This window comes from Mya arenaria, chromosome 7 (assembly GCF_026914265.1).
Source record: "Mya arenaria isolate MELC-2E11 chromosome 7, ASM2691426v1".
NCBI classification, from domain to species: Eukaryota; Metazoa; Mollusca; class Bivalvia; order Myida; family Myidae; genus Mya; species Mya arenaria.
Window position 1 is genome coordinate 63,995,403 of NC_069128.1, and position 18,883 is coordinate 64,014,285.

Genomic DNA, 18,883 nt, shown 5'->3' on the forward strand with positions numbered 1-18,883 from the left:
TTTGCATGTAAGCACACATAGGTTAATATCTCAGCAACTACTGGATGAATTGCATTGAGACTTCATAAAATGGTACTCAACCATCCAATCTACTTAAATAACCAAGTAAGATAACTCTAGTTTGCATTAAATTCAAATAATGGCCCCTTTTTTATTCAACATAGAAATTCTGGTTAAGGTTTTGCATGTAACCACTTTTAAGTCAATGCTTCAGCAAATACATCATGTATTGCATTGAAACTTTACACACAGGCTCCCAACCATTTAACCTTCTTATTTAATCAAGTAAGATAACTCTATCTTTCATATTATATAATTTTTGCCACTTTATTATGCGACTTAGAAATTCTGGTTAAGGTCTTGCATGTTAGCACACATAGGATAATAGCTCAGCAACTACTTGATGTATTGCATTGAGACTTTATACAATGGTATTCAACCACCCAACCTATGTTTTATGTTAATATCTCTGCACATCATGTATTGCATTGAAATCTAATCTAACAGTGATCCATGCATGTTTCGCCAAAACTTTTCAATCCTTACACTGAAAAGAGGCGGAATAGTCGAGCGCGCTGTCTCTGTGACTGCTCTTGTTATACTTAAGATGGGCATTATCGTTCACATTTTCCTATGTTTTTTGGCTGATCAAAATCAGCTACTTAAAAGTTTTGAGAAATTGGGGCCAGGTACACATGTTGCTGGGACAATATGCACATGTTCAGCAAGACCCATAACTCTGCTATAACCAAATATCTGTGTAAAGAATGGATTTACTGTAACCCAAATATCTGTGTAAAGAATGGTTTTTCTATAACCCAAATATCTGTGTAAAGAATGGATGTACTATAACCCAAATATCTGTGTAAAGAATGGATTTACTACAACCCAAATATCTGTCTAAAGAATGGTAATAAATTAAATTTAAAAGATTATTGTGGGGTGAAAGCAAAAAAAATCTAATATGTTTAATGGTCTGGGGTAAATGTGAAAAATTCTACAGCAAGAAAGACACACAATATAACATGCTCTGATTGGCCCATTTATCCATCCACAGCACGGTGTAGTGTCGCTGTTTAACCTGCTGGTTCGGGAAAAGCGCGACTCCAAGGACACAAAAGGCATCTATCTGATCAGTCAGAATAAGCGCAACCCGGAGATGTACGAGATTGTCTTCAACTCCTCTGCGGATATGGGCAAGTGGGCCAAAGCTCTGAGAGAGGCCATATCACTGTGCCCGGAAGAAGGTGAGTAATAGAATATTTTCTGAGAGTAATTTATAGCTATATATCTCCTTAGAAAAACGCTTTCGCAGATTTAGCCAAGATGGCTGTGATATTGGTGAGAGAGAAACATTTTCAGTGGTGCCTTTGCAATTAATCCTTAGACCTCCAGATAGATTTAACCCTCCAGATAAATCTAATTCCCAGAAAGATATTTAGGGCTATAAAGGATTTGCACATTTTCTGTTCTGTTGCATAACATCAGAAAGTAAAATTTTGTTAAAGATGACATTATACAGATTTTGAAATGTACAAACAAGTGTTTACCTGATGTTATTCACATTTGCTGGCAAAAGAACTATGAAAAAGTATTAAAAAACAAAACAACAAACTTTGTACAGCAAAACACTTTGGGTAAAAAGTTCCACTAAACAATCAAAAGAAAATATGACTAAATTAAAAAGAAAGTCTTGTGTTTTCCAGAGGAAGAAGAGATCTCTGAGGCTGAGGAATTTAGGAGACGTCAGGAGGAGAAATGTTTAGAAAAACACGAGAGGGCCAAGGGACTTATGGGTACGTAGTCATAAGACATTGGACAGCCTGATATGGTGTAATAATACAGGGCTAGAAATTTGCATTTGCATAATTTAACTCTTTCAGGATTACATTTGAATTTGGCATTTTTGGCTCATCTGTGTTTGAAAGAAAAAGTCTGAGTATTGTGAAAGCCTTGTTGCCATTATTGGCCGGCCCCTGGCACTATCAGCGGTATTACCTTTTATTCTGTCCAGTGTGCTGTGTAGACCAACAGTCTTCAATGTAGTTATATTTACGGAATGAATTTCAGGATTGATGTCATTATTGGGGTATTTACACAGTTGGGCTGGTTAAAATGTGTTTACTCCACGAGTACTTACACCAGCCCAACTGCATTTATATCCCCGATAATGACATTAATCACACATTAATTCATTTCTTATCTTTATACCAATAAGTAAATATTTCTTCCAAGAGCAGCAACATAAAACTCACAGTAATTCTTCTCACCCATTATGTAAATAAAACGACTCAACCCTAACTGGAAACTGTTCACAACTGTTTGTGGCCTTCTGACAGTAACAAATTAAACAAATTTCAACTTACATGTTTATTAATATGTGAAGATTCGGATTCTACATGTTTAATAATATGCAAAGATTCACAATCTAAAAATATTGGAAATTATTAGCAATTGCGGAAAGGCAATTCATTTAAGGAATGGAAGTTGGGGTGTAAATATACTCTTAAGAAGATAAGATAAAGTTTTCTTTATTGTTTGCTTTAATTCCACAGAGCAAATGCACGTGAAGGATTGTGAGATCAAGCGACTGTGTGACGAGAAGAATCGACTCACAGACGAGCTCATGGCTGTTTTTAATGACGATGATCAGCCTAGGGTAAGTACACATTCATTTTAAAAAATAACAATAAATGCAAGCTTAAGCTTTTTCTTAAGGACATCTGTATCTAAAATTAGATTTTAATTTGAAGGGGCACTTAAGATTTTATGCATTTTTAAGTAATAATTTAGTTTCCTATTTTTTTCTTAACAGACAGGAAAATTAAGTCTTACTTCTTGAATTTCCATCACATGAAAATCACAGTTGTCTTATAATATTTGTGCCTATAGTCAACAATGATTCTGTTTAGTTAATTACATTACACTTAGAACCAGATCGCTGATAATTTCTTATTTCTGTTTTTTCCAGTCTCGGCCAGGGTCGCAAGACTTTGAGGAGCTAGGCCATGATTCATCGTCCATAGTGGGTGCCTCACTGCAGGCGTGTGTCCAAGATGTGTCCAGTCAACTGACCGCGCTACTCCAGGGGAACGTGTCCAATCTGTCTCGCAGTGTTAGCAGTGTTGGTGAACATGCTAGCAACACGTTCAAGGAGATATTTGTACCAAAACGGGCCGAGACATTCGCTGGGTTCGATAACCATGAGCATACCAAAGGTAGAATCCCAGGGCTGTAAAATTCAGGGCCTTGTTCACTTACAACTGGGGCAAACAGTCTTAAAACTGCACTCTCTTAAAATGACAGTTTTGACCTTCTTTTTTTAAAAAAATGTCTCAGAACTAACTTATCTTGGCATCAGTGTTTTCAATTCATTCATATAAGATGACTAAAAATACAATAGAACAGATCACAATTGTTTTGTAAACTGCTGAAAATATTGTTCTTAAAGGGTTAGTAATGCTTTAATTTAATACCAATTTAACATCAAATTTCAAATGTAAATATTAAAACTGTGACCTGCTGCTTTGTTAGCAGTCTTATATCACTGGTTTCCAGACATTTATACAAGAATTGGCTCATTCTAAGACAAAAAAAAAAAGTCAAAGGATCTGTCTGTGAGAGTTTTAGTCTTGACTAAGACTCGGAAAACTACTTTTTTGATAGAAAAAAAAATCATCTTTATTTCATTTCTTTTACAAAATTAAATAATTGTAAAGCATTCAAATAGTGATATAATTTAGTAAAGTTCACCATAAATGCTTTGCTAGAAGGAAAGTTACAATGAAATGAAGACTTTCAATTTTGTGTCTAATTTTAGACTTGAGACTGTTATAATTGACATAGAGTCTTCATTTGAGACTAAGAGTCAGAAAAGCAAAAAAACAACTTAATTTTATTGTCCATATTTTGAAACCTTTTAAGTATTAAAGTTTCTGAGCCTGTTTCTACTCATTAAAGTTTGATCCCATATTAGTATTAAAGTTATTGCAACAATAGTAATATTCTTTTTTAGTGCGTTGCCGCGTGGATGGCGCGGACCAGGGGGACAATTGTATTGCAGGGGAGGGTCGTAGTGACAGCCTTCACGATCTCGCCGGTGACCTCTCTAGGGTATGTAGATACTAGTATATCAGTTTTTTCACTTTCTTCATAATGCAAGAACCCTATTTCTCATTTCAAAAGAGAGAGATGAGAGTGAGGGGGTACTGGATTTGGTTTTTTCCCCAGTCTGGTGACTTCTAGCTTAGTGTCACCCCTGCAGGACACTTTTGACCTTCATAATACAATACCATTATTTCTCATCCCACAGGAGAGTAACGAGAGTGAGGGGAATACAGGGCATGGCTCCTCCCCAAGTTTGGTGACCTCTAGCCTAGTGTCACCCCTGCAGGACACTTTTGACCTTCATAATACAATACCATTATTTCTCATCCCACAGGAGAGTAACGAGAGTGAGGGGAATACAGGGCATGGCTCCTCCCCAAGTTTGGTGACCTCTAGCCTAGTGTCACCTTAGCAGGACACTTTCAACATTCATAATTCAAAACCATTATTTCTCATCCCACAGGAGAGTAATGAGAGTGAGGGGGATACAGGGCATGGCTCCTCCCCAAGTCTGGTGACCTCTAGCCTAGTGTCACATTAGCAGGACACTTTCAACATTCATAATACAAAACCATTATTTCTCATCCCACAGGAGAGTAACGAGAGTGAGGGGGATACAGGGCATGGCTCCTCCCCAAGTTTGGTGACCTCTAGCCTAGTGTCACCCCTGCAGGACACTTTTGACCTTCATAATACAATACCATTATTTCTCATCCCACAGGAGAGTAATGAGAGTGAGGGGGATACAGGGCATGGCTCCTCCCCAAGTTTGGTGACCTCTAGCCTAGTGTCACCCCTGCAGGACACTTTTGACCTTCATAATACAAAACCATTATTTCTCATCCCACAGGAGAGTAATGAGAGTGAGGGGGATACAGGGCATGGCTCCTCCCCAAGTCTGGTGACCTCTAGCCTAGTGTCACCCTAGCAGGACACTTTCAACATTCATAATACAATACCATTATTTCTCATCCCACAGGAGAGTAACGAGAGTGAGGGGGATACAGGGCATGGCTCCTCCCCAAGTCTGGTGACCTCAGTGACCTCAAGTCTGGGCTCACCTCAGCAGGACACACCAAACATCACCAATATCATCAAGACTCTAAACGGCATTGTGGTGAGTAATACTTCAATGTTTAACAATAGAGTAATACCCCATAGAGTTTATGAAATGATTAAGCAAAAGTTTATGAATGGTTGATTATTTCCTTAACCAGGTTATTAGAATGAGGAATTCATTATTGTCAAACCATGGATTCTACCCAATAAATTAAGATGTGAAGAGCTAGCTTTGCTTTTGAGGAAGTCAAGGCCAAGGTCACTGTTACTTAAAAAATAAAAATGGTTTTTGCCCAACAACTTTAGTTTTCTGATTGCCCATACTTAACACCTGGTTTTGTCGCATTGCTGCATTTCTAGTCATTGACTTTAAACAGTCTTTTGGTTTTGACTGGCAACTAAGTGGTTGTGTTCGTTGTGTTTGCATGTATTTACCTTACTTGAAAGTTTGTAATAAGACATGAAAAAAATGAGTCTTTCAATATAATACCAAAGAAAAGCATATTCATATAAAAAAAAATGATTATTTGTAATGATAAACAAAGAATTTACTTTAATTTCATATATTGAGAAAAGGTATAAAGCATGTCAATATCAATACATATTCTATATCTGGTATTGGAACAGCTGAAATAAATATCTTCTTCTTGTATCTAAATTACATTTGACAATGAAAGCAGATAGTTTTTAAAAAAATATATAAATAAACTGGTTTGCTTTAAAGACATACAACATAACTAAGGGAATACCGGTAGACTCAGAAACAGCAAAGGAAATTAAATATTTCAAAAATCCATTCACAAAGAATTATGATTGTTTTTCTTGCAGCATCTGACAGCCAGTCAGGGCACTGCTGTGGAGACATTACGAGCCCAGCTGGCCGAGGCAAATGAGCGCATCAACAAACTCTCGGCTGATGTACACGACAAGAAGTCGGGATACAAACATAATCAGTTGGAAGAGCTTAGAAACCTCTCGGTAATACATTATTTGTAATAATTGTTCTCTTTCTGAAGAAATCAGAATACACATCGATGCAAGTCTTAGCTGAAATATTTGTTGAGTAAAGCTGTGTAATAAAGTGAGAAAAAGCAACTGGCACACGCTTATTATGGGATTGTGAGATTCTGATCTTGTATTGGTAATAATTGGAATTGGTATCATAATGATGAATCATGTTAAAGTAACACTCTTATTCAAAATCAATACATACACATGTACAACACACATACATTTTGAGTGATAAACTGTAAACTACCTACCAAATAATGCATTTATGGAAAATATTAATTACTGATAACAATATTAATAGTTACTGATAACAATATTAATAGCTGAAAATGCAAAAATATTAAATGATTGGTGAATGCTAAAAGATTTACTGTGATCTACTATCGTTTCATGAGGTAGCAATACCATGTTTTCTGCACATATCTTTCAAATTAAACTCGGAATCCTTCATAAGCACCATTGTTTTCAAATATTTGTTCATCCTTTTTGGTATATTAAAACAATTGTATTAAATGTGATAAATCTTGATTGGGAGTAATAGTGCATCTTTAATACTTTTGATGAAGTTTTATTATTCAAAAGTTACATTAAAAAGGAGTATATTCCAGTTATCAGAATATATTTTGTCATGTATTTTGTCTGTATATCATATTAGAAGAAAACAGATTGATGTAATAAACTATTTGTTTTTGTGTCTTTTAGGGTGTTATCCAGCGCGAGAAAGAGGAATGGGAGAGAAAACGGGACAAGCAGCAGTCAATGCTTGAACATGAGAGAAGGGAACTAGAGGAGTTTAAAGCCCAACTCTCTAAACAGGAGGTAGGGTATGGGTAGGGGTGAAATGAAGGGGGTAGGGATGGGATAGGCTGAGGTTGGGTTGATGGGATGTGGTTTGTGATTCATTTGGAATAAATGCATGACAAGGAGTAGTTAATCCTCGACCATAAATGGCAGGAACACGAAGTAGGTATAAGGGTTTGAGGAGAAGGGGTGAGGGAGGGGGTTGATAAAGATTATGTGTGTACAAAATATTGGCTTAAACGTTATAAACCTTCAATTATATCTTATAAACTGTGTGCTATCAATTTTGTGAGTTATTAATGCCTCCTTTGGAAGAAGTGGTGGTATTTTGATTTGCAAATTTTGGTTAGACCAAACCATGTCCTATTGATAGCTAGGGAATCCTTTTTTGCCACTGATGACCCCTTTTGATTCTAAGATCAGTAGGTCAAAGGTCACAGTCATATTGACCTTGAACTCAAAAACCTTGTCTGTCAATTTAAAGAGACCACTTGCATCTATGGTCCTCAATCTTATTATAGCCACATTGGTTACCACTTCCATTGATTTTCAGGCAACTACATCTATATCTGTTTAACTTGCTGTGCCTATTTTCTTAACTTTATATTATTAATTGATCTGTTATTCACTGCCGTCAAGAGAACGCACAGATGTTTTACTGGAAACTACACCTATAACTCCTCTACATGTAGAACTGGTCAATAAATATACTTACTGTCCTCGTAGGGATACTAGTCATGGATTTGAATTACCCCGCAGACAAGTAAAGTTATTCTGACAGCTCTAATTGTAATGTAGACATCACAATAGCATTATATTCTATTTCCAGGCTGAGATCAAAGCTGAGCGTGATAAGTTGAAGAAGGAACGCGAGGTCCTACAGAAGCAGATGGATTTTCAGCGACAGAGTGGTCTTCTGCCCAAGGCCCAAGTGGACCTCGATCATTACGATCCTAGTAGTGATAACCAAGACTCTAGTAGCGATAATGTGCAATCTAATCCGGACTTTGTGCCCGGACATAAGCGCTCAGCATCCGCATCAGAGTCATCTAAATCTTCAAACGGAGATTCCAGTAAGAAAACAGACTCTAATGCAAATAGTACTTCAGCGAAAGAGAATAATTTTCGACCTGAACACAAGTCTGTACCTAAGCTTCAAAGTTTCTCTTTCGGAAGCGGTAACAAACCCGTACCCGTGCATCTTCTTAGTGCTGCTAATGAACAAAAGTTTGGATCTAAAAATGTGCAACAACTTCCCTCGAAGCTGCTTTTGAGCGGGGCCTCAACTACATCCCTACCAGCCCAGGCCATACCAGGAATGAAAAATAGTCCCTCTGGAAATCAGTCCTCAGCATCCCTTGCTGAGGATACAGGTAGTCGAGGCGACGCCGGCCAGCTTGGTCATAGTGCTAGTCTCGGAACTCTGGGGACAAGTGTCACTGTTCCCAAGGGGAGTAGACAGAGTAATCGACCAAAGCCGTCACCCTTGGGAGGTGGATTATCGACCTCGTTACTAAAACTTGCAGAAAAGGGCGATAAAAAGAACAAAAGCAGCAGTTCTAGTCAAAAGGAAAAGGAAGAAAAGGGGGCATCGCCCCCAGGAGACAAAAGTCAGCGCCCGCAAAGTGCCGGAAATCGCTCCGGGAATATAAACCATAAGCCACAGAAGTCAGACAGCGATGTTATATACTTCTAGGATATTAAGATGGTAAGCAAATTTTTGTAATCAAAACTTATGATATGAACTATAAAATATCATTAAATAGTGAAGCCCTTTCATAATAATGTGTTGGATGTTTGTGATTAGAAAAGTCATTGCAGATTGGTCAGTCTGTAATTGTAGGAATTGCATTTATTTTTGATTAAAATTATTTAAGCTTACCAATTTAAACAAACACATTCTTAATGATAAAAGTGATAACAAATATTACATGTATTCATCAATGTCAGAAGAACTGCACATTTTTTATCAGTATATATTAATATTCATTTTCATTGAAAGTATTCGCGGTGAATAATTGGCTATTCTATTATTAAATTATTAGATTTATCAGTGAGATAAAATTGATATTTAACTAAATATTTAGCACACAGGGCTGGGATACAATTTGAACAACTTCATTTCCGAAATGACGTTACATGCACATACAAATTGGCACGTTTTTCTAAAAAAAGTGAAAAAAATTGACTTTAAATTTAAGCCATATAATAAAAAGAAATGTTGGTGTTTCAGTGTAAGATAGCAATATATTTCACCTTGTGAACACCAAAAATGAGTATTTTACTTGTGTTTCGCCACTCGTGAAATATAAATTTCGGTGTTCACTCAGATTAACAGATTACGATCTTAAACTGAAACAATAATTATTCTCTATATAACAATTATGAATTGTTGAATTTTTCAGGTTCAAAGTAGTTCAACAGATGTACAGAATGAAGAAGATAGAAGCTGCAAAAATGATGACAAGATATCCCTGAGATTATATCGGAGTGCCTTCCTCACAGCCTTTCTGCTATTGGTCACATATTTTAGTTTTAGCGGAAACCAAAGTCACTTCTCTGCGATAGTTAATCAATAATTTGAACAGTGCTATGGTATATATATGGTTTTAGCTTGTGCTGTGTAAAAAATTCACATCCAGGTTGATGCATGTATTTTGAATCAATCTTGGAGGGTGGTTTAAGGCTTAAAGGTCAAGTAAAAATGATTTCACACTTTTTCACACTTAATGGGCTAAAGTGTGAGAAATATTAGTCGTGTAACATGTAAATTATGTTCAGATTTCAAAAATGTGCAATACTGTTTGTTTTTTTAATGATTTTTATCTTTTCTTTTTATTCAGATCTGTGAAATATGTATTATTTTGATTATAGTAAAATAGTATTTCAGATGTATGATTTTGAAAGGAAAAAAGAAGAAAAATCATTTTTACTCATTTGTACAAAGATATAAATTTTAAAATAAAAATACATGGGAATTTAAGATTGTATCATATTTAACAAGAGCAACTTATTTTTGTTTCTTGATTGTTTTATGTTTTTATTGACTAATTTTCTATCACTAAAAACTAATAATATGCATGACTGACCGTTATATTTTAACCTTCTGCTATAAATTGTTAATGTATTGAAAACACAAGATGTAATGATGTAATATTTATTTTATTTATGAATGTCTTGATTATTATTTTTGCTGGACATGTACATTTTTATTGAGAATGGCATGAATAATTTTACAAAAAAAGGCGTATTATAAAGATGTACTGATAAAAGATCGAATGTAACAGTGCGTAACATATCAACGCGGAAAAAACTGCCTTGTTAATATACTTATTTATGATATATATTAGTTTAATCAGTAATAGTATGCAATAAAGTGTGATTTAAATTGTGAATATCAAAGTCAGTGCTACTTATTCTAAGCTTTAGACTCTGTTTTTTATTTGCATGTTCCATAAAATTAGGGCTTCTGATTTATTATCAGAATCGAGAACTTCAAATACCCGGTAAAAACGTTTTTCTTGCCAAACTTGTAATGTAACTACTACTTTTTATATTTTTTTTAAGAATTAGAGATGCTTTTGGCATATAGAAAAAAACAATACATTTTTTGTTAGAAATTGATCAACTGAGATGCATTGTATTGTGCCTTGCTCTTTTTTGACCCATAAATACACTTACATGTCGATGTAGTGTACTGCAACCAAACATGTTTTAATACGCGCAATTGTGAACGAAATCAGCTGTATGGCATAAATCTGTCATTTTGAATTCAGGTAGCATTTTAACTGATGACACATCAGTATAGACCGGTAATAGTAGTCCAACTAACAGTGTGAATTTTACAACCCAGAAATGGTTGTATTGATGTGTTTTCAGATTTTAATGTTTTATATAAACACATTCCTATAAACGAAACATGGATATCTATTTTTGCTATATGTTGATAAAGCATATTGTTTATAAAGTACTATTTTGTAATAGGAAATATATCATACCAGTCATTTAACCATATTTCCCTTCATTTAATGTTTGTACGTCTTTCACATTTTCCTAATGTTAGAGTATACCCTTGTATACAATTCCTACGAAATAGGTGACCTTGGTCTTGTACTGTCTCCAGTTTTTCTGAGCATTAGGTGTCTTACGAAATAGGAATATTGGATCAATTGTTCAGAACTTTGTTAAAGTTAACAACAGGATTAACAACATCGTTGTTAACTTCTAAAGTTGAAATATTTTACGATGTGCTCATAGATGTAAATAAAGCAAGTACAGCTTTAATAGTTGTTTCAAATCTTGTTAGAAATATACTGCAGATTATAATTGCATCCATTGTAAACTTTGACAAAGTTTTGAACAATCAGCCATTTATATTATTAAATCAAAACAATAAACAAAATTTTATTTTAGCATTGAAGACTGTAGATTATTGCTTAAATTCTACAAGTTTTCTTTATTTGCTATGTGTTATGTTAACAAAATTTGTTGTGGAACATTATCTTATTATTAATAAGCAACAATAATTAAATATTTTGTAAGGTTTTAAAATCAGACGATTGCAAATATTTAACACAAGCGTATTTGAACAATCTGAAGTGGTCAGTGGTATTTATCACACATTACTATAAAAAGAGACATTTTGAGCAGACAGCAGTCTGGTTGGTAAATGATTGTCAACAATGGTTTTGTATATATTTTGTTCTTACGAAAGGCCTCCTAATGTTTCAGAACTTTTGGCAGTATCTAATGGACCTTCTGTATATCTTTTAGGGAGGCATTCTTACATAGTTGGCACATTACTCTGGATTTGCAGTTAAAAATCATGAGAATGATAACTGGAATAGTTGTATTTACTGTTGATAAAAACTTGCGTTACAAATTTTTAGAAGGTGACTAGAAAGTCTTCAAGCAGCATTTTTGTTTGGTTAATAATTGTAAATCATTAAAATCAAAAGTTTCAGTTAATCATGAAATTTAGGATATAGTTAATCAATGAACTTAACCCTCACTTTTTTATTTTTATTTAACTTAAATAGAAGCTTCATTTGAACCTGTGGACAAGATATTGAAAAGGGAAGAAGAAACAACGGAATTTGTGCTATTTAGATTATATTGTGCCTCTGTGCTTAAGATAGCCTCATGTGTACAGATGAATATATATAACTATACTCCTGTATAGAAAAGTTTATTGTGTATTATTTTCTTTAAAAAAAGGAAAATAACCAAAAAAGTCTAAAATGAGAAAATGAAGAAAAAATATAGCGTAGGAAAAAAATTAATGTGTTCAGGGCGACTATGCTGAATTATGGGTAAATATATACTCCTGTCTATATTGTTAATGTTTGAGGTGTTTATTAACATAAATCTCTGAAACGACTGGTTCATGGGAAAATGGAACATGTTCTAAAAATAAATCTAGGTTGACAAATTCATATTCTATACATTTATGGTTTTTGAAGTCGTGTATTATATTGTGACTTAAGTTATAAAAATGTGTTGATTTTAACACTTTTGATGATAAAAAAATAAGCTTGCACTGCTATTTGTTCTTTATACTTTTATGTAGAGTGCCACACTCTGCGATATTATTGCATTGTGTTCACTGCATTTCTTCGTTTAAAAAAATCGATAATTTTTTTTTTTTTGTATCAATGTGATTATCGTATTATGTAAACTTTAATAATTAAAATTTGTCGCCAGAAAGAAAATAAATTGTATGAATTTGGCAATATCGTAATTGATAAAGACGTAAAATTCTGGACATAGAAATAGCCATTTTCCCAGGGCTGAACATGTTTACAGATGATTCATGTATTAGTTTGTCTTTTTGTCACTCTCGTTTCATCTTCACACACCCTTTTTAATGTGTTTGAATTGATTTTTGTTATCGGATTGAAGATTTTAGGACATCAAGCTGGTAGAAACAGCACTTGGTAATTTAATAATAACTACTTTTATCGCATACTGGCCTTACGAAAGTTTAAATACTTTTATAAGATTTTAACTCATTTTGTGTTTTGTTAAGATGCATGTTATCAGTTTTATGTCAAGGCCTAATAAATGTTTCGATGTTCAGAACTTTCGATATACAATATGTACTACTAATAATTGTATAAAACGGTGATTAACCATGAATGCTATATTATGGAGACGGGTCTCCAATGTTTTTCGATGATATTTCCAGCTTGCTGGGCAGATTAACAAAATTGCTGTACAAGAGTGAACTGTCATGTACACATTCTAGATAATAAAACATATCAGTTTCATACCCAGAACTTTAGTTATTTTATGTCCTCTGAGTTTGGTTCGAATATTGACTGAGAAAAGAGCTTTATGCACTTAAAAGCTATTTGATTGTGTTCCTACATTATGCGATGGTGAAGTCAAGTTATGCAATTATTTCACACACCTTATTTGTTGTCACCATATCACCATGTTAGACATAACATGTGGACTTCGATTGATTTAGCATTTGAGAATAATAATAATGCACCCCTTCAAAGAAGCAGGTGTGTACTGTTTGCACATGTTGGCCAATCCGTTGGCCAAACCTTGTCAGATTGATAACTAGAGTATACTTGGGTTTAAGGTCCTCAAACTTGGTAGGAAGGTTGGTCATGGCCACCAGATGACCCCTAATGTTTTAAGATAGTAGGTCAAGGTTCATGGTCATGGTGACATTGAATACATAAAAGCTTGTCTTATTAATAACTAGAGTATGCTTAGTCCTTAGGTCCTCAAACTGGGCATGGAGGTTAGTTATGGCCAACAGATTATTCCTCTTGTAAATAGTTTGTCAGACAGACCCTTTAATTGTTGTTATTACAAGCTTTACTCATTTAACTAAGGAGAATAACAACAGAAATTATAGCAGGAGTAATGGGACTTCTTAAATGCCCTCTTCCTTGACAGGTGTAACAAGTTTCATGTTCTTATGCCAATGTTATAGTTGTATGATAAAGACTTACCTAATAGGACAAGATCTAGAAAAATGAGATAAGCCTTAATTTTACGCAAGGTCAAGAGATAATCACAAAGTTATCAATTAATTAATAAGTTCACAAACACCCAGCAATCTTCTATTAATAATGAACGTTTAAATAGCTTTTTGTCACTTCCAAGTGACCAAACCATGACACTTCAACATGGAACAAATGCTTCGTGCATATATGATGTATATTGAATATTGGCATGGTCATGCACTAAGGAATCATTTTCATAGTCCAAACAAATGCAAATCCAAACTGTCAACATTTTATTTTAATTGATTCATCACAAAAAACAACAACACAAAACACTTGTGGTAAAATATTGGAATAGTAAAATTGAAATCTGACACATAAGTAGCAAACAATATGTCGCAAACATCTGTCATGACTGCCTATGAGTCCTGAAATCCCTCATACTGCTGTGATGGAAACTGTGCCCAAATCCTTTGAACTGCACATGATGGAAGTACAACACGCACCTCTCTTCCCAAATATCCCCAACACCATCTGACAAACTGCCGATATGCCACATATCTCTGTTGCCTGCAAAATAAGATGTCAAACCAATGTGAAATTATCCAAGTAATTCTTTTCCAATTATAGGGAGTTAATTTTTATATGCGGTTATTGAAGATATTAAAACAAATAAAGTTCTAAGAATATCGTGCGCAAGCATTCTAGTGACTGACAGAATGTAAATGAACTTTGAACCACATACATTGATTATTTCATTACAACTAAGACTTACTCATTATCTTCTTGTTGCGGCACTCCATACTGCTGTCTGTACTGGTAGTATGCAGTCTCTAGCACAAAAAGCTTGTACAATTGATAGCTACAGTAAGCTTGGTCCTCCAACTTGGCAGGGAGGTTAGTCATGGCCAGCAGATGATACATAGTGACATTGAACACAATAATCATGTCCGATCAATATGTAGAGAACGCTTGGACCTATGATCCCCCAATTTGGTGAAGAGGTTTGTCATGACCTGTAGGTCTCTACTGATTTTTTGACCAACACATTAAAGATCAAGGTCACCAAATTGCATCATACTTGTACTTTGTACTGATCAATAGATCACCCTCACATTCAGCTCTGAACCTGGAAAGCTGGTTGCAGTCCAATGAAATTGTACATCATTCCATGTTATCAGGAATGCGCAGACTATGATACATTAAGATCGTTGGTGAACAAATACTCTTACAAGTTCAAGCAACAAAATGCATCTCAAAAACTTGGATCCTGTTAAGACTTTGTGTAGCTACAATTTATTAACCGAAATTCAGAAACGATACAGCAACTATACATTCCACCTCATCAAATACCTCATTGTTGTGCATATGTATCATGGAAAAGCACGTGAATGGTTGTTTATTGACGCCTTAACGCATAGTTTTTCCATGATTTTTATGAATTTTAATTAAAATAATTCAATTAAGTCTTGTATAATAAAATATTCAATTACGCTTCATCGAAATGACATTTTGTAGTTATCATTAAACATAGAGAGGAAGAAATCAGAAGTGGCGCGTTGATTCGGCCGACTCATCTTCCTGATTTGTCCGGTGTGCAAATAATATGTGACACATCAAGGCTGGCAAGACATTGCGCTCTACGAATTCCCTTAAGGCTTTAATAAAGTGCAACCAGGCTCATATACATATTATTTATAAAAAAAAATCAGGTTGAGGTAATAGAAAGGGTACATATAAAGTGTTGCAAGAACGGTGCTTAATGTAAAGCGGTCCACTAATTCATTGTCACCTTATGGCGAGCTATTTAGATTTGCACTGTATAATAAGCGCCATATCCAAACTATCAAATATTTTATTCATTTAAACAATGAGAAAAGTTGGAATTGTATTCTCGGAACAAAACGACAGGAGCAATACAGAGATGTAACTAAAATCCACAGTCCACAAATTTGGTACCTTAAGTTAAAGATATTATTCAGTCGGTCGATTGTGTAGACGATCGGCTGTTATCAGAGTCTGTTTATATAAACGCATTTCTTCCCATGTTTAGTAATAGACTCAGGGATATTTTTATAAATATAACAGGGTCTAGGGCTGCTATGGATACAAACTCACCATTGTATTTGTAAAAGGAGGTAAAACATATATTTCAAGCTTCGAGTTACATTTTAGTACAGGAATGTTTAGGCAAAGCTTAAACTGTCCTCTAATAATTTGAAAATTGAACTGGGTCGACACAACAATATTCCCAGAAAAGATAGGAAATGTACATTCTGTAATTTGAATGATATGGAAGATGAGTTTCATTTTGTTTAAGTTTGTCCTATGTATAGCGACATTAGACGGACTTAATCCCGAGCTATTTATTATATAAGAAATACATGTATGTTAAAACTCATAGCATTACGCACTTAATTCCGATTAATAAAATGAGCTATTTTCTATAGTAAGGCTTTAATAATAATAATAATAATAACAACTTTATTTAACGAAGGTTACATACTAAGTGTACAATCATTACAGACATACTACTTATTTCCAGCATGGCCTTCACACAAAAAGTATTACAAAAACACATGTACTATACATATTAAGCAACATACAAAACATACAATCACACTATCACTATCATACATTTCTTCGACAAACACAACTCAGTTTAATATGATGATTATAAATTACAATAATTTCATACTGTAAATAATGTAGATATATTCAGTAAAACCACATTCAATCAATATATTTACATATTTGGTAGTATCCATTACAAGTTGTTGCAAGAATGTCATATACGTACATTAACACAATTCATGTAAACAATGAACTATTTATTATAAAGTGATTTAAATAAAGTGTCAAGATTTTTTGTTCATGTGATAAAATAATTTGCCAATAAGTAGCCTTTTAATGCATGTTTAAAGGCTGGTAGCTTATCTTGACATTTTATGTATGTAGGAAGATTATTCCAAATTTTCATTGCTTTATAGGCAAATGTATTTTTGATATAGTTTGTTCTAGGTTTTACAACAAAAAGATCCTTGTTTTCTGAAGAACGCAAGTTATAGTGCTCATTTTTGGCAAATGTTAACAATTCTGTGAAGTACGAAGGAGTCAAACAATTCATGCTTTTGAAAACAAGTAATGAGAGATGATAATAGCACCTGTCTTCAAAAGATAGCAACCCAGACTGTTTGAACATGTTTCCACAGTGGCTAGTTCCCGACTTCATTATTAGCTTAATCGCTCTTTTCTGAATGTTAGTGATTTTAGTGGTATCTGAGGAATGTGTAAGTCCCCAGACACTACAACAGTACTCAATGTTTGACATGATATATGCATTATAATACAATGATTTCATCTCGTCTGTTAAATAATATGCTATTCTTCTTAGAAGTGCCAATTTTGAATTAAGCTTATTCACTACAGTCTTATCATGTGTATGCCATGACAATGTCTGATCAACATGCACCCCGAGGACCGTTTGACATTTCACGTTTTCTACTGACAATCCATCTATTGATAGTTCAAGTTGCAATGCATGTTTTGCCTTATAATTAGTACATAGAATCATACATTTGGTTTTTGATGGATGGATTGACATATTATTTGTCTCACACCAACAGCTCACACTATTAAGACTTTTTTGTAGATCTGACTGAATGCTCAATATACTTGGACCTATTTTGTATAACGTGGAATCATCTGCATATAAGTCAATACATGAATTGGAAGAAATTAAAGGCATATCATTGATGTATATTAGAAAAAGTAAGGGACCGAGTATTGATCCTTGAGGGACACCCGACATAGTTTTCATTTTCTCTGAATTTATGTTGTTCCCTTTCACAAATTGCATCCTGTTAGTCAGATAGGACCTAAATAACTTATTAGACCTTTCTGTGAAGTGATAAAGTTTAAGTTTGTGTAAGAGTATTTCATGGTCGACTAAGTCAAATGCTTTTCGGAGATCGAGATAAATGGCCCCTACATAATCACCACTGTCTATACCCTTCAACCAAGTATCTATAAGATGGGTTAATGCAGTCTGACAAGAGTGATTTGGACGGAAACCCGACTGATTTTTGTGTATAATATCCGTTCTCTTAAAAAACATTTGCAACTGAGACGCAATATGTCGTTCAAATATCTTTGATAAAGTATTGAGAATGGATATAGGGCGATAGTTTCCCGGTTCGTATTTATTTCCTGATTTGTGTATCGGGACAACAGAAGCTTCTTTCAATTTGTCAGGAAATATACCGCTTTCTATACTGTTATTGATGATGGAAGCTATTGTAGATGTTATGTAATCGCCACAATAGCGTAAAATGTTTGGTCCTATTCCATCAGGACCAGTGGACTTTGAAATGTCAAGTTTATCAATGATGTGCTTTACATCAAGGGCTGTAATATTTTCCACATTAAATTGATGATGTCGCAATTTTTCATCCAGATATTTCTGCAGAGTAGAAAAATGTTCCTTAGCAAATGGTTTTCTCTTAATTATATTAGATATATTGGTGAAGTGAGAATTTAAGGCTTCCAATATTTCCACTGTACCCTCAATATCTTTTTCATTTATTATAAGTTTATTTGGAATACTAAATTGGTGTGCTTTGTTGTTATTTGTGATATCATTCAGGTTTTGCCAAAGAAACTTTGAAGATTTATTATTTTTGATAGCATCGTTATAGAAGGATTTCTTGCTTTTGCGTATCATAGATGAAATTTTGTTTCGTGTTTTTTTGTAATTTTCAAAATCTTTGTGCAAAAAAAATAATCCCTCAAAAAAATTGTTTGTTTTATTTGATCCGAGAACCAAAACGGTTGACTCGCATGTTTAATTCTCTTTTGCTTGATTGTCGTATGGTCAGAAAGAGCAGTATGAATTGTATCATAAAAAATGTCCAAAGCAAAGTTTGGATCTGCTATTGAAT

At 34.3% G+C, this 18,883-nt stretch overlaps 1 protein-coding gene across 7 annotated transcripts in view; it reads left to right on the forward strand.

The window, feature by feature from the left end:
• The window catches only part of LOC128240241 (rho guanine nucleotide exchange factor 28-like), a 115,922-nt gene extending 102,673 nt beyond the window's left edge, over positions 1–13,249 (forward strand). For all 7 annotated transcript variants that reach the window (XM_052956775.1, XM_052956779.1, XM_052956777.1 and 4 more), the window contains 10 exons: positions 1,058–1,247; positions 1,707–1,796; positions 2,556–2,659; positions 2,972–3,218; positions 4,016–4,113; positions 5,087–5,224; positions 5,995–6,144; positions 6,880–6,996; positions 7,808–8,686; positions 9,384–13,249. In XM_052956775.1, the coding sequence (XP_052812735.1) occupies positions 1,058–1,247; positions 1,707–1,796; positions 2,556–2,659; positions 2,972–3,218; positions 4,016–4,113; positions 5,087–5,224; positions 5,995–6,144; positions 6,880–6,996; positions 7,808–8,674 (2,001 nt within the window). In that variant the 3' untranslated portion in view covers positions 8,675–8,686; positions 9,384–13,249. The remainder of the gene's footprint in view (positions 1–1,057; positions 1,248–1,706; positions 1,797–2,555; positions 2,660–2,971; positions 3,219–4,015; positions 4,114–5,086; positions 5,225–5,994; positions 6,145–6,879; positions 6,997–7,807; positions 8,687–9,383) is intronic.
• Positions 13,250–18,883: the final 5,634 nt, after the last annotated feature.